The 20,857-nt window shown below is 53.5% G+C and overlaps 1 protein-coding gene across 1 annotated transcript; it reads left to right on the top strand.

The window, feature by feature from the left end:
- The first annotated feature begins 59 nt into the window (after nt 1–59).
- On the top strand, nt 60–20,856 carry GON4L (gon-4 like). The gene is made up of 31 exons (XM_080361210.1): nt 60–457; nt 1,873–2,025; nt 2,491–2,687; nt 2,893–2,967; nt 3,284–3,334; nt 3,675–3,725; nt 4,009–4,104; nt 4,472–4,576; nt 5,269–5,436; nt 6,719–6,911; nt 7,500–7,601; nt 8,254–8,294; nt 8,552–8,655; nt 9,196–9,394; nt 9,824–9,910; nt 10,492–10,654; nt 10,988–11,132; nt 11,274–11,424; nt 12,111–12,227; nt 12,484–14,142; nt 14,351–14,594; nt 15,050–15,231; nt 16,094–16,291; nt 16,625–16,768; nt 17,137–17,280; nt 17,481–17,600; nt 17,788–17,901; nt 18,231–18,390; nt 19,011–19,551; nt 19,827–19,929; nt 20,414–20,856. The coding sequence occupies exons 1-31, from the start codon at nt 187–189 to the stop codon at nt 20,561–20,563; spliced, it is 6,228 nt and encodes a 2,075-aa protein (XP_080217336.1). The 5' UTR covers nt 60–186; the 3' UTR covers nt 20,564–20,856.
- The last annotated feature ends 1 nt before the right edge of the window (nt 20,857 follows it).

Genomic DNA, 20,857 nt, shown 5'->3' with positions numbered 1-20,857 from the left:
GCGCGCCGCCAACATGGCGGCCGCTCCCCTCAGCCCCGGCCAACATGGCGGCGGCGCCTGCGCGGCGGGCGGGCCCGGCGGCGCTTCCGCTTCCCGGGGAGCGAGCGGGCCGGGCCGGCGGGGCGCAGCTCCCGGTGCCGCAGCGCCGCGGCCAGCCGCTGTCCTGTCTTCCAGGTGCGCCCCGGGATGTCGCTCTCGCTGAAGATGCTGCCGTGTAAGAAGAGGCGAGCGGCGGCAGCCGGGCCGCAGAGCCCGCGGGAGGACGGCGAGCTCCCCGCCGCCGCTTCGCCCTCAGCGGGCGCTCCCGATGGCGGCTCCTCCGCCAGAGCGGCCCGGGCCGGCGTGTGGAGGGTGCCCGGGGAGGCCGCGCCGAAGCGGCCGCCGGGCAGCGCTCCGGAGGCGCCGGGCGCCAGGGAGGCCTGTGCCGGGCCCCGCGGCCCCGACGCGGCGGCGGACGGTGAGTGCGGGGTGCCCGGGGCTCCACACGCTTCCCCGCCTTGTCACCCCGCTTCCCCCGGTCCCGGCAGCTCTTGCCCGTGAAGCTTCTTCCCTTGATGAGTTTTGTGGTATTTGGGGGGATTTTTCTCTCATAACACATTAACATGTGTCCTGTTATCAAAACTGGGGGGTTTCCCCTCAGAGAACTGAAGCCGCTCTCCTCAGCGCTGCCAGACACCAAGCGCTTTAAAACTTGCCTCTTCTTCCACATTTACAACCTGAAGTTTCACAGCCTTGCGGCTGCTTTGCTGCTCTTGCCCTGGTGTTTATTTGGTCTCGGCAGGAACTTTCACAGACGTGTTTCGCAGGTTTTAGACCAGTCTCTGTAAATCCAGGCTCTGGTTTGGAAGCAGTCGCCTTGCGTTTAGTTTTTCGACCCAAATGTTTGGCTACTGAGTTGTGAAACTGGCAAAAAGTCATCCAAAAATACTGTTCTTTGGAGGTTTTTTGTCCGTGTTTGCTTTCATTCTTAAAAAATAGTTGTTTTAAGCGTTTGGAAGGGTTGTGTAGAGGGGCACTTGTGTGGGGCTCGGTGCGACCCTTTTGCGAGCAGAACTCGTGTTAATGAGTTATGAATTCCTTGTGGAACGTGGGTGTTTTGGGGGTTTGTGTCAAAAACGCAGGTGAATTGATTTGTTCATGGATTTTCTCTGGGGTGGGTTGTGGTTGTGAGGGCGGTGAGAGGCGTTCGCCAGCCAAGAGATGCTCAGCGTTAAAGCTACTGAAACAAGCGGCTGTTCCCCCTTTCCCCAAGTCGCCCGTCCTGTTTGTCGCTCCCGCTGTCGGCAGAGCCTGACACACGGATTCCAGAGATTCTTCTGGAATAAATGGTTGGTTTGCGGGCGCAGCGTGGAGCTGGTGCCTCCTGAGCCGGGACTCGCAGCAGAAACATTGACGTTTCTACCCACACGTCCCTCTGCGCCAACTGCGAAAGTGGAGTCTGGGCTCTCCCCGTTCTGAATTTGAGCTTTTAATTTTTAATCAGAGATTAAAGTTCTGAGCTTCAGTTGCTGTTTTGCACCCGCCGCTGGAGAAAAGGAGCCCTTGGTAGCCAAAACATCCTCCTGTTGGCCGCAGTTTGTTCCTTCCCGTATCTCCAAGGACGCGGCTCCTTTATCCTCCAGCTCAAAGGCTCCGTGGCCTTTTCAGCTTAACAGCGCACAAAGTTTAAAAGTTCACAGCCCACACGCTGAGCAAAACTATGCAAAGTAAATTCTATCTAAGCAGTTTCTAAACTTCTCCAAGATGCAGAATACCCAATAATTCAATAAGCGAAGGCAGGTTGTTCCCTGGAAACAAATCATAATTTTGATTGCAATGGGATTGTTTGAGCAGGTTGGTTTTGAGCTGTAGCTTAATGAGTCGTGTTTGCAGGGAAAGCGCCGAGGCCGCTTGCAGAGGTGGAGGCGGCTCCGCAGAGGGACCCGTTGCCGGCCGAACACGACCCCGCGGCAGAGGCTCCGCCGAGGGGCCCGTTGCCGGCCGCCAGGAACCCCGCGGTGAAGCCGCTGAGGAGCGGCAGAGCTGGTGAGCGACCCCGTGCTGGAGCCGATGCCTGCGGCGTCGCTTATAAAAACACGGCGTTCCTTCCCACAAATGATTCTTTCCTTTTCCCAAGTCAGCAAATCACCACGGTTGGGAAACACTTGAAAAGCGGTGGAAACTGTGATCTGCCCTTGCTGTGTGGTGGAGTTCTGTAACTGTTTTAATCCCGGTGGCATCCTTAAGAGGTGTAAAACGGTTGCTGAGACCATTCCGTCAAATCAGCCGAGCAGAGGCGGCAAATCCGTAACCTCTGTTTGCTTGGCCAAGGTGTCCTGCAGAATATTGAACCATTTTTCACAACTGTTTCTGGTTGTTGTGTCCATTTCCGTTTGCGTGATCTGTTGGAAAGTATCCGCAGGACTCTGGCTTTTTCCTTTAACTCACCAGAATGTGCTGGATGTGAAGGATCTGAATTTTTAGGTCCTGTTTTTATTGGGTGTTTTTCAGAGGAGCAAGATGGAGAGGACATGGAGAGAAGGAAGAGGAGGAGGAAGGCGACCAAACGGAAGAGGGAAGGGAGGAGTCAAGAGAAGGAAGGCTCTTTGTCTTGCGACATCAAGCTGGACGACACCCTGGATCGCACCTTAGAGGACGGAGCCAAACAACACAACCTGACGGTCGTTAACGTGCGGAACATCCTGCACGTGAGTGTCGGGGAGTCGCTGGGGTTGGAAAAGCCCCTCAAGATCGAGTCCAAGCCTTAACCCAGCCTGCGCCGTGCGGCTCCAAACCCGCCTACGTCCCCGGGCTGTTCTACACTGAATATTTCTCCATCGTGTTTCCAACTAGTTTAGTTTAAGCCCGTTTCTGTTTGCCAAACACGATGTAACGGGTGTTTTCTTTTTGCAGGAGGTGATCACCAACGAGCACGTGGTTGCCATGATGAAAGCGGCCATCAGCGAGACAGAAGATATTCCTCTGTTTGTGAGTAAAAACCCTTTTTGGTTGGATTTTTCAGCTGTTCCAAAGACATGATCCCTTCCCTGGTCTCTCTTCTTGCTCTGTGACGTGGTCTGGAGAGAATAAGTATCATCATTTATGTTTCACGACTGGATTTGCTGCCTGCATGATGTGAATATAGATTATACACAGAATTCTAAGGGTTTATTTTTGATGTGATCATGTCTAAAAGCAAATTAATTAAAGGAGGTGAAGTCTTTAGTGCCGAGTTGCTGGGGCAAGGTTTGCCCTTAAGGAAAAGAACTGAATAAGTTGCTATTTTCTTCTTTTAAACTCTCAGGAGCCCAAAATGACTCGATCCAAACTGAAGGAAGTTGTGGAGAAAGGAGTGGTGAGTACATAACGTTTCACTATCGCACCCTCCCCAAGTGGTTTTGATCGCTGGGTCTTCTAAAAGAAGCGGGAGGTGTGCTTTGAAAATGGGAAAAGGCGTTAAAAGGAATCGGTGTTTACATCGTTTGAGATGAGCAGAAAGAATCGGGTCGGTGGATTGACAATATCCACTAAATACACTAAGTTATCGCCCATAGAGACCACGCGGGCGGTTTCGCCGCCTTCGTGTGACGTCCGTGGTTACTCGGCCGCTTTGGAGAACAGATACTGAACAGAATTGTCTCAGCTGTGCCACCTCGTGCTTTTCAGAGACATTAAAGCGTTTTTCGTGTCTTTAGGTGATTCCAACGTGGAATATTTCTCCAATTAAGAAGGCAAACGAGGTGAAGGTCAGTGAACCACTGCCAGGGAATTAATAGGCCTTGCTGAGCAAGACGTTTTTTGGTGTATAAGTGTTAAATCATTTGTGCCTGTTGTTGCACCTTTTCCAACCCCTTACTTTGCTTTACGTATCTTCATTTTTTTAGTGTTTCCTTTGGTTTCTTCAGCCATTTTCAGTCGTTTCCTTCCTTTCCGAGCTTCCCTGTGCTTTCTCAGTTAGAAATCTTTGATGTATCCTACAACTCTTTGTCTTACCTGTCACAAACCCCGCTCTCTTCTGTTCCCTTGCAGCCCCCTCAGTTTGTGGACATTCCTCTTGAGGAAGACGATTCATCTGATGAGGAATACCAGCCTGATGACGAGGATGAGGATGAGACCGCTGAAGAGGTGAGCGCAGTTTGGGCAGACATCTGTTCGGCTTGGGGTGGGGTTGGGGTTGAGCTGGGGTGGGATTGGGGTTGAGGTTCAGTTGGGGTTGGGGTTGAGGTTGGCGTTGCGTTGGGGTTGGGGTTGCGTTGGGGTTGGTGTTGGGGTTGAGTTGGTGTTGAGTTGGGGTTGTGTTGGGGTTGGTGTTGGGGTTGAGTTGGAGTTCACTTGGAATTCACTTAGAATTAATTTTGATTTTAACACATAAAAACTTGTAAGTCACCCTGGACCTTCTAGTCGTCCTCCTACAGTGCTATATTATTGATTTAGGCTAAAAAAGAGTCTTTAAAATACCACTTGAAGCAGCGTTTGATCTTTTGCACTCTAGAGCTTATTAGAAAGCGACGTGGAGAGCACGGCTTCTTCTCCTCGGGGCGCCAAGCGATCCAGGACGCGGCGATCGTCAGACGAAGAGGGAGGGACGCTGTGCGAGGTGAACCTGCACCAGGGTTGTTTTGCTCGTTTTGGTCATTGTTCTGAAATTATTAATGCAACAGCAAAAGAAAATATGTATTATTGATGGAAGCGGTGGCGACGTTGCGGGCGCTGGGTGGCTTTGGCAACGGTTCCTGTGTAAGAAACGAGGTGCTGCCCGTGCAGGAAGAGTTAAATGAACCTGAGTGCTTAAATAGCCCTGGAAATGGGAAAAAATCAGATGTTCCTCAGAGAATTCTTATTTTCCTGGTTATTTTCAAGGGGAGTGCGGGAGAGTTGATTCTGTGCTTGGCTTGAGGAGGAGGTGATTTCGATAAGGTACTTGTGGTGATAAGAGCTGCTGTGGGCGGCCAACAGCGAGGAAACAACTGTGGGAAGTCGCCCAGTGACTCTGGAATGGGAGAAAGAGCAGAAGCCTGTTGATAGTTCCACGTTGTGTCACTGCGGGTTGGTTTTTGGGGGGGTGGGGGGTCACATTTATCCATCCAAACCTCTCCTTTCCCACGAGTCACTTGAGTCGTCAATTTATTTGTACTTTCTGAAAACCAAACGGAGCGTGATATGAAGAATCCATTTATTTCCGCGAGTTGTTTCACTTCTATCGCGCCAGACAAACAGAAAAAGAGCCTCGTTCCGTCCTCGGGAATGGATTCTAAATGAAACCTTTAACGCCAAGGCCTTTTTAATTAGATGGAGAAGGCGCCGCCGCTCGTCAGACACATCAGCGCCGAAGTGGTTCCCATGGGGCCTCCCCCGCCGCCCAAGCCCAAGCAGAGCAGGGACAGCGCGTTCATGGAGAAGCTGCATGCGGTGGACGAGGAGCTGGCCTCCAGCCCCGTCTGCATGGACTCCTACCAGGTCAGTGCGGGCAGAATGGGCAGAAACAAGCCACATTTGTGCCCTTTTCTGCTATTATTACTCCTGCACTCTCCTTTTACAACTGAGTCCCCATGGCGTGAGATGAGAGGTAGCTGTTAGTAAAGTGGTGTTAGCAAGGTGTATTTTTAATGTCTTGTAGCGTGACTATATTTTATGCTCCTATGTCTTTCTACTGTTTTAAAATCTACTTCTATGACATTGATGTGACTGATTAAGATGCCCTGCGGCTCAGTCGTGTTTCGCAAGCAGGTGCACTGTTGTATGAACACCTGAGGAAGGTGGTTGTAAAGAGAAACCCTGTTTCTTAGTCAAGATGAGAAAAACCTGAGTGATCTGAGTTAAAGAGCGAGGAGTCGTGAAGCAGCCGGCCCGCACAGGATGAATTTCAGAGAGTGGGGAGTAAAGGGAGTAAAACAGACATGAAAGCAAAATGTCCTAAGGGGAAATTGCGTCCTCGGAGTTTAGTGTGAGATAAATTAATTGAGATAAATTAATAATATATTTATAAACAACACCACTTTAATAGTGAGAATAATCAAACTCTTGCTTTCTTGGACCTCCTTTGTGGCTGGAATCTCGTCTTTCTGGCAGCGGGCTGTTTTGGCTGGGCTGGAAAACCCCAGTGCCAAGAAAACCAATGGGACCTGGGGTGGGTTAGCAGGGGGTGGTCAGTAGGTCAGAGAGGTTCTCCTGCCCCTCTGCTCTGCCCTGGGGAGACCACACCTGGAATATTGTGTCCAGTTGTGGCCCCTCAGTTCCAGCAGGACAGGGAACTGCTGGAGAGAGTCCAGCGCAGCCACCAAGATGCTGGAGGGAGTGGAGCATCTCCCGTGTGAGGAAAGGCTGAGGGAGCTGGGGCTCTGGAGCTGGACAAGAGGAGCCTGAGGGGGGACTCATTGCTGGGGCTCAAGATGGCAAGGGGCAGTGTCAGGAGGATGGAGCCAGGCTCTGCTGGTGACAACCAGGGACAGGACAAGGGACAGTGGGTGCAAACTGCAACACAGGAGGTTCTGCTGGCAGATGAGAAGCAACTTGTTGGGGTGAGGGTGGCAGAGCCTGGCCCAGGCTGCCCAGGGAGGGTGTGGAGTCTCCTTCTGTGCAGACATTCCAACCTGCCTGGACACCTTCCTGTGTAACCTCAGCTGGGTGTTCCTGCTCCATGGGGGGATTGCACTGGATGAGCTTTCCAGGTCCCTCCAACCCCCGACACTCTGGGGTTCCGTGGATGCTGTAGTTTTGTTGTGCTTTTCCCCGGTTCCAGGCGCTGGACGACAGCCTCATCGCGTTCCGCACGCGCTCCAAGCGCCCGCTCAAGGACGTGCCGCTGGGGCAGCTGGAGGCCGAGCTGCGCGCGCCCGACATCACCCCCGACATGTACGACCCCAACACGGCGGACGACGAGGACTGGAAGAGGTGGCTGGGGGGGCTCATGAATGACGACGTGGAGAACGAAGGTACGCGCCACACGGGGACTTCTGTTGCTTTTCAGCGGAATTTTGGGTTACGCTGAGGCTTTTTTGGCATCTTTATACCCGATGCTCATGGCTGCAGCCGTTGCCTTGTTCAGTAATGCACACGCTTCGCACCATCAACTTTCCTCATCTTCTCCATGAGGTTTTTTTAACTTCAGGTGTCTCGTTTGTATTAATGATAATGATAATAATAATAATAATAATAATAAATATTTACTAGCCAGCACATGCAGTAACTACCAACCATAAATGAAAATAATCTGTTTCAGCCCTTAATCCATCATGCTGCGTCATTAATTTGTCAGCATTGATGTACCTAAATCTATTGGGGGCGTTCTGCTCCGTGGTAGGAACGTGACTTGTTTCGGTAGAAACAACTATTTTGTTCTTTGGGGAGAAAGGAGAAGAATCTTCCGTTTGTGCCGAATTCACCGCTTGCCCCGTTGTGCAGATTGAATGTAAAACCCGGTTGGAATCACACGCGGGTCACAGTCAGTCCCTGTGGTGCCACATCAGACCGCGAGCAAAGCGCTTGGGCTCGGGGCGAGTTCACGGTGTTTCTCTTTCTAGACGAAGCGGATGACGACGATGACCCCGAGTACAACTTTCTGGAAGATCTGGACGAGCCAGACACAGAAGATTTCAGAAACGATCGCGCCGTGAGAATTACCAGTAAGTCCTTGGGGAATCGAGCCCGCTTGCTTGTTTAGGATTAGTAGCTAGTTTCAAAAAGTGGGTTTTTTTGCCAAGATTTTGCAATTTAATTTAATTTTTAGGCTCATTTAAAAAAATCGGTCCGCATAGTGGCTCAAGCAGGTTTTCTATGTAAAGCCGGTTTGGTGAGCCCGTGGCAGGATCCAGCTCCGCTGTTAAATGGGACTTTACTCCATAGCAAAGACCGAAAAGTCATTGTCACGGTCACATCGTCTTGCCAAAGCTTCAGCCAATTCAGAAGTTGAGTCCTGGCCTGGGATGTAATTAAACTTTCCCCAAGTCTTTACAATCTTTGAGTTACGGTTTGATGGACACACCGCTTTTCATCTTCTCAATAAAGCGCGTTTGTCTTGGGTCTTAGTGCAGGTTAACACCAAACCATTAATTTGGAAAATTCATTCGTATGCTTTTTGAATCAAAACGGTCTCAGCCAAAGTGTTTTGAGGCCCAGCAATAAACAGAGATACAGCATCAGGGGCCTTTTCGTCTTTTTCGTTTCTTTCTATGCCCGGGGAGGGTGTCGCTTTGCAGGATTTATTCCTTCCCTCATTGATAGCACGTCAGGATTGCGAAGTGTGGATCTTCACGCCTCTTTTTATGTTCCTTGCAGAGAAGGAGGTGAACGAGCTGATGGAGGAGCTGTTCGAGACGGTGAGCGGGACAATACACTGGATAGAACAGATTGGTTTTCTCTGATCTGATGTGAAATCTCTAAAAAATGAGCAATCTCTGTAAGATGCTGAATATTGCAAAGGGCCCTCCTATAAAACATAAATAGGAATTTCCGTGTGTCCCTGCAGAGATAAATGTCCATGCTAATAAGATAATAATGAGTTTTATTACGTAAGGACAGGTTTTTGGGTAAATTCGCTATTTGAGCTTTTAATCCCCGATGCTTTCACCGTTAGTTTCAGGACGAGATGGGTTTCTCAAACATGGAAGACGAGGGTCCAGAAGACGAAGATAACGTGACGGAGTCCCGGCCGAACTTCAACACGCCGCAAGCGCTTCGGTAGGGTCGTTTGGTTGGAGCCACTGCAGGCGGTGAACCGCGGCGTCTCCTTGTCAATGGGGCAGATCCGCTCGAGATAAGCTGGGTCTGTTTGGGAAAGGAGCCAAAGCAAAGGCTGGGGGTTGTTCCTGCTCCCTCTGTGCTGAGCGGTACCAGGGGCGAGAGCAGCGACTCTTCAACCAGCAACAGCCTCAAAGCAGAGAGGCCATGTCCTCTTCTCATTCTACCGTCTCTCTACCGTCTCTCTACCGTCTCTCTCATACTTGCTAATGACTAATTGCATTAATTTTTATTTGGCGGGCAGTTCTTCCAATTGTTTCCTCCCCAGTTTTATCCGTATACAGGATTCTTAGAGTTGTTTTGTGGCAAAATACCCAATAATGAAAAGATTTACCTATAAGCCAACTATGTAACTGTTTGTTCAAGTTGACGTGCCGGATAGGCCAGGGATGGTGGTTCTTAACCGCGCGTCCCAGGTACAGAGTAAAACATTCAAAATGAACGTGTTTATTAAATCATTCACGTATTATCTTCAAACAGGTTCGAGGAGCCTCTGGCCAATTTACTGAACGAACAGCACCGGACGGTGAAGGAGCAACTGGAGCAGCTGCGGATGAAAAAGTCGGTGCTGAAACCGCCCCAAGAGATGGAAAAATCCAAACCCGCGAGCGAGAAGCCGCTGCAGAGCCTGGTCCTGGACCCCGCGCAGCGCCGGAGGCTCCAGCAGCAGATGCAGCAGGTCAGGAACATCCTCGGGGCCGAATTAACCAGGGTTTATCCGCCGTGCACCGTGGGGGAAGCCGACAGCGCAGCGAGCGCTTCGGCGTCATTCGGCAAAGGGATTGATTGAAAAGAGTCCCATTTGGAGCTTTAATAGGTGATGTTTACATGCCCGATTCCAGACTGCAGGACAGTTGGAATTAAATGTGCAAAATCGAGTTTATTTCTCGGCATCTGCGTTGTTGTTATGTGAGGAAGTTGCCTCGGCCATGTCTGAGTTGCAACCGTAATCGCTCAAAATCCTCTGTTTTCACTAACTTAATATTTTCTGAGAATATTACTCTGGATTCTTCTCCTCCTGCCACACAAAACTGTGTAAAAATTCAGTTTGAATATTTAAAACCATTTGCAACTATTTTAAACCACTTGTCTGATTCGGTTCCCCCAGCACGTTCAGCTTCTGACTCAAATCCACCTCCTCGCAAGTTCCAACCCCGCGCTGAGTTCAGAGGCCGCGACCACCAGGATGTTTCTGGTAAGGATACGTTTCAAATCAGAATTTGAACGGTTTCTGGTCACTGGGGGTATTTCGAGAGCTAATTGATTTAATTAATCCCATTAAATTGAGACTCCGTAAGGGAATGGTGGTGTTAGGCTCCTATGAGCTTCAGTAGTTCACGTTGTACAGGCTGATAATCGGTTTGAATTGGGACGTCTGTAGTTTTTTATTACTGCTGAAAACAAAGCTTGAAAAATAACAACTTCAGCAATTAGTGAATGTTGTGTGAGCTTGAGAAAAAGGACGACCTCAGCAATTAGTGAACGTCTGAGAGGTTCTGGAAAAATTAAAGGAAAAATGAATTCCTCTGATTGTTCTGGTTGTTCCTCCATTTGTAACGCTCAAAAACACCAATACATTTTTGGCGTTATCCTCTATCACCCCCTCTATCTATCAATCAGTCACCCCCTCTATCTGTCACCCCCTCTATCTGTCACCCCCTCTATCTGTCACCCCCTCTATCTGTCACCCCCTCTATCATCCTTTTCCCCCCTCCTCCCCCCGGTGTCCTCCCCTTCCCCGCGCAGGCGGGTTGACGCGTGTTGCTCGCGTTGCAGAGCGAGCTGGGGAACTTCGCGCGCAGCTCCACGCTGCTGCGCCAGCCCTTCCAGCCACGCTTCCAGACGGCGTTCCAGCCCTGCAACCTGCCGCCCGCGCTGCGCCTGCTGCAGGACTTCCACGCGCACGTCCCGCCCGACTGGAGCCCGCGCAAGAAGAGCGGTGGGTGTCGCGCGGGGGTTCGTTGTTATCTCTAAACTCTGGGCCGCCTCGCTGCTCAGACTTGCACCGCGAGCCGCCCGCTTCGCCGCACTGCCCGTTGTTGTTCTGCAGCTGGCGTTTCCAGCGCCAAAAGTCCATATAGAAATGGCAAAACTCTAAATAATCACACCGAGGAAATATTCCCTTTATTGGAGCGTTTTAGTAAAGAAACCGCTCCAAACTGTTGGTTCCAAATACGCAGTTTGTGGTTTTCCTGTGCAAACAAACGGTGTTTGTGAAGAACAGAATCAGCCCATGGGGACGTCTGTCCTGACCCGTTAATTCTTTCCACAGCCAACGAGTTCCCGTGTTTGCCAAAGCAAATCGCGTGGATCCTGGCGACCAGGAGAGTCTTCATGTACCCGGAGTTATTACCCATCTGCTCCTTGAAAGCGAATCCTCCCCGGGACAAGATCATCTTCACCAAGGCCGAGGACAAGTAGGTGCTTAGAATAGTGAATAAAACACACGCAGCTCAACTTGGATGCAAATTTTGGGGATATCTGCGTGTTGTGCAACAAAAAGCAACCTGCTGTACGGCCTAAAGGATGTTGATCCCCTCTCCGCCTTTATTTTTCAGTTTATTAGCTTTAGGTTTGAAACATTTTGAAGGGACCGAGTTTCCCAAGCCGCTGATCAGCAAATACTTGTTACCGACCAAAACCGCCCACCAGCTGACGGTGCGGATCAAGAACCTCAACATGAACCGGGCCCCCGACAACATCATCCGGGTGAGCAACCTCTCCAGTTTGCTCTTTTGGGGATTATTATGGCTTAATTGGGATTTATCAGATTTGTCCCTCTGAGTGTTTGTTCTGAGCACCTTTTTGTGTACGTCCCGACACTTTCTTAAAAGAACTTGTCAGTTTTTATTAGCGATGAGGATTTATTTAAGAAACCCTTATTCTCAGTCCTTCGAATGCTATTTTGACTCCTTAGAGCCCAGCGCTTGCACAAAGTCCCGATATAACTGTAGCTTCAGCAATGCTGACAAATTCATACAAATAAGCTCAAGCTTAAGCCCAAGTGTTGTCTTTGGTCAGGCTTAAGGTCCTGCTGGCCAAATATCCCGTTCCGTAAGTCACGGAATCAGAGAATCAAGTTGCAAAAGACATTTAGATCATGGAGCCCAACTGTGAACTAACCCATGTCCCTGAGACCCTCATCTCCGCCTCTTTTTTGAGGAGAAAGAACCAGAAATGGTTTAATGAAGGAAATACAGCTGCGCATCCTCCAGGACTTCATGTTTTTGAGGGAGAAAAGTTGGCAGCGAGCGCTTGTTCTGCCTTTATTCCTATTTTTTAAGTTTTCCGGGGTTGGTACGGTGTTGAAGCAGCGCTGGGGCCGACTGGGTTCACACCAGCGCTTGGAGTCCAGCGTTACCGACACGGAGCTTCTGTCCCTCGTGTCCCCGCAGTTCTACAAGAAGACGAAGCAGCTGCCGGTTCTGTTCAAGTGCTGCGAGGAGCTGCAGCCCAGCGAGTGGCGGGCGCCCGTGGAGCGCGAGGAGCATCGCCTGCCCTTCTGGCTCAAGGTGCGGCTCCCTCGCCCCCTTCCTCCTCCCCTTTGCCCCCTTCCTTCTCCCTTTCTTCCTCCCTTCCCTTTCAGTTCTGTCCTTTATCTCAGGCTCTCAGGCTTTGCAGTAAAACTTGTCAGTGTCAAGTAACACACAGCAGCATGAAGGAAATAAATGATGTCCTTCCAGCAGCAAGTTGCTGCCTGTCCCTTCTGTTTGAAGGCAGTAAGGGAAGAACAGCCCGTGGCCAGACTAATAAATCCCGTTTCTTTAGGCCAGCTTGCCCTCCATCCAGGCAGAACTGAAGCGCTTAGCAGAGGACGCCAGGGAGACACCCGCTTCTCCTGCTGCGGAACCTGCCTTTCTGGGGACGGGAAAGGAAACTCCCGATGCGGAGTGTGACGATAAGTACCCTCTGCTCGTGCCAAAAGGACTCGTGCTGACCCTGAAGCCCCTCGCCAACCGCTTCTCCCGGCGAGCGTGGAGGAGGCAGCGATCGTCGGCGCTCAAGCCCGTCCTCATCCGGCCCAGCCCGTGCCTGCAGCCCAACCCCAACGCTCTCAACGTGCAGAAAACCCTCAAGCTGTCGCAGTCGGAAGCTCCTCCCAGCAAAGTGATGGTTCAGATCCCCCAGCTGATCCAGACGGTGTCGAGGGTGCAGCCCCTGGGCGTCCCGGCCGTGCTGGGCAGCGGGGACGCCTTGGAATTGCAGAGTGTCCTCTCCGCTCCGCATCCCGACTCCAGACAAACCATCTCCGCCGCCGTCCCGCCCGCTCTGGTCTCCAATCCGGTTGCTTTGCAGCCCAAACTGATGCTGCCGGCTTTAGCTGGAGCGAAAATGCGCAAACCTTGCGTTCGGAAGGGATACCAAAGGAAAAAAGGGACAAAACCTGCCCCGCTGATCAAGACTCCGCCGTTGATCCAGCCGTCCCCCGTCATCCTCACCGTACCCGCGACCACAGTCAAAGTGCTTAATATCGGCAATGGCTGCAATATGATCCAGCCCATAAACCCGACGACGGTGGGTCGAGGCCCTCAGGCTATTCCGGTTACGACTTTATTGGTAAATCCATCCACTTTCCCCTTAAACCAGCCGCTGGTCACGTCTTCAATCCCTTCCTTGATAGTCTCTCCTAACCCTGTGGGTCTGTCTGCGTCACCTGGGGGTGAAAACGAAGAGCAGCTCAACCTGGTTCCTCCCTGCACTGTCGGCAGCAACAAACCCGTGAACCCCGCGGCGGAGCCCAAGGCTGAACCGCCCGAGCTGTACGTCCCCTGCTCCCCCGACACAGATCGCGGCGCAAATCCCACCATTTCCAACCAGGAGAAGGTAAATCAGAGCGACTGCTGCGGCTGGGCTGTGGCGGGAGGAGACGCCAGCGCTCCCGAGCCGCTGCCCGTGGAGCTTCTGCATCGTTTAGACGATGAAACGGTGAAAACCGAGCCTGGAGAGCCCAGCGACGCCAGCAAGGAGAACAACCCGGGACAGAAGCGGGATCTTCTACGCGCCGAAGAGAAGGAGGAATTTGTGCTGGGTCTCGGGCAGGAGCTGAACGTGGAGGCGGCATGTTCGTGTTCCGACCCCACCGAGGTGCAGAAGGAGCGGGCGCCGTGCGGCGAGCGGGGCGAGGAGGAGCGGGCGGCGCCGGCGTCTCCGCGCGGGGAGCACGCGGACGCCACGGCGGGAGCGCAAACCGGCTCCCCGAGGAACCCCCCGAGTGCCGCGGAGCCCGAGGCGGAATTCAGCAGCCCCCTGGGCAGACCCGAGGACTCATCCAGCGTCGACGGGCAGTCGGTCGGGACGCCGGCGGGGGGAGAGAGGGAAGGGCAGGAGGAGGAGGAGGAAGACGACTTTGATGATTTCACGCAAGACGAGGATGAAGAAATGTCGTCGGCTTCGGAAGAATCGATTCTTTCGGTGCCAGAGCTTCAGGTAGGAGCAAAACTTTCCGAAAACTTGCTTTTCTGTGTGACACAAACCAGGCAGTTGTGGTCACTGTCAGTCTGTCCCTTTGGCAGAACCCTCTGGTTGCTCAGGTGTCGGACGGGCTGTTAGAATTCTGATGGGGTGGGACACTTGCTGAATGACGTTAAACACTAAAATAAAATAATATGAGGGTTTTTTATTGTTGCTTTCAAAGGAGACAATGGAAAAACTGACGTGGCTCGCTACAGAGAGACGCTTGAGCCAAGAAGGAGATTCTGAAGAAGAGAATTCGCAGGAAGAGAACTCGGAGCCCGAGGAAGAGGAGGAGGAGGAAGGGGAAGGAGCAGAGAGTTTGCAGAAGGATGAGGAAACGTCTGGGGATCTGTCGGAGGAGCCCAAATCCGCCTTCCCGCTGAGCACGGTGGCCCCGCAGGTGGAGGCGCTGCGGGCGCCGGCAGGTCGGTCATTGTGATACAGGGAGATAGAGCCGCGCTCCCCATTAAACCCAGCACCATGCTCCCTATTAAACCCAGAACCACACTCTGTATTAAATCCGGCACCCCACTCCCAGTTAAACCCAGCACCGCGCTCCCTATTAAACCAGAACCGCAGGGAAACTCTCCAGGTTTCATTTCACTCTGCTGCTTTGTGCCTGGAAACACAATTTTGCAGCACAGCCCCAAGTCTTTGTCACCAGCTCTGGCCATAGAATCCCTTGTGTGTGTGAACTGTCTTTAGTCCCCTGTAGATCCATTTACGCTTCCAAAATTTGCAGGTGGAATTGCGGTTTGCATCAGCTAATCCCCTATACCTGCAGAAAACCAGCATTAAACAGGCCGATCTTTGCTAAATTGAACTTTGTGTTACGACGTCACCTTGGGACGCGTACAACTCGCTCTGTGCTTCTTGGCAGGAGAAACCACAAAAGCGCCGGGGAAGGGCCGGAGCTCCCACAGGACCAGGAACAAGAGGGGCCGGAATCGTGCCAGCAAAGACACGTCCAAGCTGCTGCTCCTGTACGACGAGGACATCCTGGAGAGGGACCCGCTGCGCGAGCAGAAGGACCTGGCGTTCGCACAGGCCTATCTGAGCAGGGTGAGCACGTGGGGCTGGGAAACGGGGAATATCGGCCGCTGCGAGGCCTCCGGCGCACAGCGGGGACTGACGGTCTGAAGAACAGTGGTACCTGGGGTGGGTTAGAAGGGGGTGGTCAGTAGGTCAGAGAGGTTCTCCTGCCCCTCTGCTCTGCCCTGGGGAGACCACACCTGGAATCTTGTGTCCAGTTGTGGCCCCTCAGTTCCAGCAGGACAGGGAACTGCTGCAGAGAGTCCAGCGCAGCCACCAAGATGCTGGAGGGAGTGGAGCATCTCCCGTGTGAGGAAAGGCTGAGGGAGCTGGGGCTCTGGAGCTGGACAAGAGGAGCCTGAGGGGGGACTCATTGCTGGGGCTCAAGATGGCAAGGGGCAGTGTCAGGAGGATGGAGCCAGGCTCTGCTGGTGACAACCAGGGACAGGACAAGGGGCAATGGGTGCAAACTGCAACACAGGAGGTTCCGCTGGCAGATGAGAAGCAACTTGTTGGGGTGAGGGTGGCAGAGCCTGGCCCAGGCTGCCCAGGGAGGGTGTGGAGTCTCCTTCTGTGCAGACATTCCAACCCGCCTGGACACCTTCCTGTGTAACCTCAGCTGGGTGTTCCTGCTCTGGGGGGGTTGCACTGGATGAGCTTTCCAGGGCGCTCCAACCCCTCACACTCTGGGGTTCTATTAACAGGGCAGAATCCTCTTAATTCCCGCATTCACACTCTGGGATCTGTTTCCCTTCTCTCTTGTGAGAATTCAAATCCAAGCGAGACTTGGTTGGCTCCACAAACCCACGTAAACTCTGAGTGGCGAGGGATCCAAGATGATTAAACTAACGTGTTCTATCGCTGGGTTTTCCTCCCTCCATCGCTCTTGCAGGTGCGCGAAGCTCTGCAGCACGTTCCTGGGAAGTACGAGGACTTTCTGCGCGTGATCTACGAGTTTGAGACGGGCGCGGACAAGCGGACGGCCGTGGATCTGTATTCCACGCTGCGCAAGCTGCTGCACGAGTGGCCGCAGCTGCTCACGGACTTCGCCGCCTTCCTTTTGCCAGAACAAGCTCTGGAGTGCGGGCTGGTGGGTAGAACGCAATTAAATCGCCCTGTTTTAAGCAGATGATGCGAACGCTTGTGTGAGTGAAGGAATTAGGAATCCTTTCTGTTAAACATCCCAAAAATCAGCTTCGCAAGAGGCTTTTGCTTGTGTGTTTTTCCTTTATTTTCCCATCTTGCGTGCGTGTGGTTGAAGCAAAACTTTATAGCTCCCCTGAGTTATGGTATATGCAAAGTCTTGTCTTTTTCCGCGTCTTCCCGGCTTTGAAATGGGAAACAAATAGCAAGCCGCGCGCTTTCCAGCCAGCTAGAAACAGGCTGTGGAGCGTGAGGGGTGAGTGCCGCTTGTCTCGCGCAGTTCGAGGAGCAGCAGGCGTTCGACAAGAGCCGCAAGTTCCTGCGGCAGCTGGAGATCTGCTTCGCCGAGAACCCCGCGCACCACCAGAAGATCATCAAGGTCCTGCAGAGCTGCGCCGACTGCGTCCCCCAGGAGATCGCCGAGGTAACGGGGCGTGCGGGCGCCTCCTTTTCGCTCCAAAACCCCCAAAATTGCTATTTGGTGACGTTTTCCCTCCCCTTGGAGACCACAATCTGCGTGGTCAGCCGGGGCATTGAAGAGGCTTTTCTTCGAGGTTTCCCAATTAACCGGCCTGTTTCCACCTTGGGTTTATGGCCTCGCTGGTGAAGTTGTAGCTCGGTGCCTGCTCCAGAATTTTGGAGGGATATTCCTCTGCTAATGTGGAACCATCTTATAATTTTACAAAGCATCTTCACGTTGGAGCTTTATTAAGGCTCAACATCCCACTAAGGAATCTGGAGGGGAACGCGGCGCCGCGGAACCAAACGTTTTGCTCTGGATTTGTGTTGCAGTTGAAGACGCAGATGTGGCAGCTGCTGAAGGGACACGACCACCTGCAGGACGAGTTCTCGGTGTTCTTCGACCACCTGCGGCCCTCGGCCAGCCGCATGGGCGACTTCGAGGAGATCAACTGGACCGAGGAGAAGGAATACGAGGTCGGCGTTTGTTCCCCGAGACGCGTTTCAACTCGGGCTCAAATCACAGCCGCGTTTCCAGGGGGTGGGATGGCGGTTGGTGGCCTGAAACAAGCTTTTTGTTACTTCTAATGTAATTGAACTTAAGCTGAAACTGAGCTGAATATTCAGAAATTCGTGGGGAAAATGTCTGATGAACAATCTTCTTTCCTTTTTTGCAGTTTGACGGGTTTGAAGAGGTTTCATTGCCGGACGTCGAAGAAGAGGACGAACCCCCCAAGATGCACGCGGCCTCCAAAACCAAGAAGCGGAAAGAGATGGGAGGGCAGAGCAACGACAAGGTGAGCTGGACCCTGAGCAAACCTGCCTTAGAAAGACGCAGCAACAGCCCCGAAAGGTGTGAAGAAACGCATCGAAGCGACCCCGCTGCGCTTTTGGAGTTGTCGGGGCGTGCGGAGCGTTTCGGGGCTTCCCCGTCCCCCCGGTGTCGCTCTCCTCGGCTCACGGGGCAGCACGTGCCGTTTGCAGGAGGTCGAGTGGGCGGACGGGCCGAAGGAAAGTTCGTGTTCGTGCCACGACGGGAGCGGCGACCTGAGGCTGAAGAAAAGCAAGCGCAGGAGCTGCGGCCACTGCGGCGCTAAGGTGGGTCTGGGTGGGCTCCGAAATGATGGTAACGAGGAGGAAATTAAACCAAGAACTGCGTCTGGGGAGCTCTGACCGCACTGCCGGGCCTTCCCCTCCTACGCTAGAGTGTTAATTGTGATATGAGTTAATGAGCTAATGAGTGATGAGCTTTCTTTTAGCGGAAGATGCTCGTGTGGCCTCTGCATGAAAAGCACCGTAATGATAGATATTCCGCTTTCCAAATGCAGACGTATGTCCCACCCGCAGCTGCCGGGAGGGACGTTTGGAAGCGAAGGCGTCGGGCGGGGATTGAAACGGCACCGTTTTGCCTCTGTGTTGATTTGCAGGCGTGCGAAACCAGGTTTTATAAGAGTAAAGAGTCCCAGGAGCTGCCGGTGAACGTCGCTCCGCTGGACTCGAGTCCCCGCAGGGACGCGGGAGCCTGCGGGGACGCGGCGGACGAGGCGGCGGAGAGCAGGAGGGCCCCGCGCAGACCCGAGGCCGCAGGTACGGCCGAACCAGCCCCTCGACTCCGTAACGCCGCGTTATTGAGATAACGAAAACGAATCGTCTTTTCCCTTGTGTTTATCCGCCCCGGATGCTCTAAACCTGTAAATCCGGAGCGTTCCCAAAATATTGTCCTTTCTGGAACGCTCGGGCCATTTAAGCCCTCGCTGCCGCACTAACCCGATCCCCACCGCTACCCATCCACCACATTGGGGTTATTTCTCCAGTTTTCATTTTACCGCAGCAATCCAGCCCCCCTGTGTCTCTGATCTTCCCCTAAACCATCTCCGCGCTGCTTCAGACAAACGTTATCGCGGGATAACGAACCACGGGGATCCCCTTTGGGGACACACGTCTTGGGGTGATGCCGGGTTGAATGTCGCGGTTGAAATGCAGCGCAACCCGGTGTCTTCAGTTCAGAGCGGTTTTCACTGCAGGATTTTGTTCTGGGCTGCGACCTTTGCGTTCGTTGTTGGAAAAGCGGCCCAGGAGGGGGAAGGGGCTGGAATCGGCCGCTCCCGACGTGCATTCTCATTTAGAGCAGAATAACGAGAAAACCCCAAAGTCTTAATGAGGAGATGAATGAACCCGCAGAAGTGGCTGTTTGTGTTTCCGCCCAGGTTGGCACCCGGAGGGGAAGGTTCTCCCCGTCAGACCCGAAAAGGCCGCGCCGCCCCATCCCCGCGGCCACGAAGGCGCCAGCGCAGCCGCGGCCGGGGACGGTGCCGCCCGGAGCCCCGCGGGGCCGCCGGCGCAGAAACCCGCTCCCACGCCACCTCGGGAACCCAGCGCCGCGGGGCCAGACCCGCCGGGGAGCAACCGTGGTCCCCCGGGGGCCTCAGCGCCCCCCAGGGCGAGCGCGTGTCGGACCCAAGGGCTGAACTCCGACTCACCGCACCATCTTGGCTGCGGCGCCCGGGAACTGGCGGCGGCGCCTTCGCCCGCGGGAGGAAACACCGAAGCGAAGGGCCCGACCCAGCCCGGCGGTTCGGCCGCGGGTGCCGACGCGGCTTCTCCAGAGGGCGGGTTGAAGCCGAACGCCCCCGGGCAGCCGGAGCCCAGGGACGAGGAGCAGCCGCCGCCGCGCGGTGCCGAACCCACCGTGTGCGCCAAGAACAGCACCGTCAGCTCCACCGGCGAGAAGGTCGTGCTCTGGACCAGGTACCGCGCCCGGCTCCGGCTCCCACACCTTTGATTCCCATTTGATATCCCATTTTTAATGGTTTGTTTCATCGGAGCCGCCGTCTCGCTCCCATGGCAAACGCTGTGCTGGTGTTAAAATAAGCCGGGTTTTAGATGCTCAATCCTAAAACGCTAAATCCAGCTCAGCTTAGAGATTTGTCTTATTACTCGGGGCGGGCGCAGCAGCGAAGAACAAACCTTGTGGGTGATGGAAGGGGTGATTGAAGGGGCTGTTCTAACGCCGGGTGTTTCAGGGAGGCGGACAGAGTGATCCTGACCGCGTGCCAGGAGACGGGCGCCCACCCCGACACCTTCCGCGCCGTGTCCCACAAACTGGGCAACAAGACGCCCGGCGAGGTGAGTTCAGGGCAAAAACGGGGGATTTGGGGCAATGAATGTGATGCTGCACTGGGGAGAATAATCGCGGCTGCAATGAAATCAACCACCAAGAAAAGGCGAAATACCCCCGTCTGTTCTGGTGGAACCAAAAGTCACGACCGTGGATGTTAATTGTCAACATTCTGGTTGTTGGTACCAGAAGCATTTTGGCGTTTGTGCCCCAATCTGGGGGTTTGTCGCTGAACATCCCCCCCCAACTGCACAAAACCGCCCAAAGCGCCGAATCGAATCGTTCTTCCCCAACACCGCGTGCAGCCTCACGTTCCCCATTCTTCATTGTCTTGGCAAAACGTTATTGTGTTGGTTTCTTTACATAAAGCACAAGGTGCCCTGAACTCCGCAACCCAACATCCACGTTCTGCGCGGTTTTTGGGGGGGATAACGCGGTTTTTGGGGGAGATAACGCGGATTTTGGAGGTGACGCGGTTTGGCCGCTTGGCAGGTGTCGCGGCGCTTCCGGGAGCTGATGCGGCTGTTCCACACGTCCTGCGACGGCAGCTCCGAGGACGAGGAGGACGCGACCAGCACCAGCAACACAGACCAGCTCTCCGACCGGGACCTGCTGCTTTCCGAGGACGAGCCCGACGACTGAGCCGGATTTTCCCCGGGGGATCGTCCCGTTTGCTGCTTCGCGGGCGCCGCCGAAGAGGAAAACACGTTTGCACGGGGATTTTCCACTTCCACTCCTCCCTTATCAGACTCATGAACGAAGGAGCATTTGTGGGGCAATAACGTCCCGGAGAAGAGCAAAACGAGAGGAGAAACACGTGGACGCTGACGGGACTGAAAAACCTCTGTAAATATTGTACCATAATGCGAACAAACACATGATTTTTGGTTTCTAAGTTCCCCCTCGTGGTGATTGTACGAGCAGGATTCTGTATTT

Source organism: Nesoenas mayeri (genome assembly GCF_963082525.1).
Source record: "Nesoenas mayeri genome assembly, chromosome: 30".
Taxonomy (NCBI): Eukaryota; Metazoa; Chordata; class Aves; order Columbiformes; family Columbidae; genus Nesoenas; species Nesoenas mayeri.
Note: the sequence above shows the minus strand (reverse complement) of the source record. Positions and strands in the feature narration are given on the sequence as shown.

Excerpts from the sequence above, each read along its gene's own strand:
- GON4L (XM_080361210.1), top strand. The coding sequence starts at position 187 with ATGTCGCTCTCGCTGAAGATGCTGCCGTGTAAGAAGAGGCGAGCGGCG. Across the intron at positions 15,232-16,093 it reads CACAGGCCTATCTGAGCAGG|GTGCGCGAAGCTCTGCAGCA; the intron begins GTGAGCACGTGG and ends TCGCTCTTGCAG. Across the intron at positions 19,930-20,413 it reads GCAACAAGACGCCCGGCGAG|GTGTCGCGGCGCTTCCGGGA; the intron begins GTGAGTTCAGGG and ends GCCGCTTGGCAG.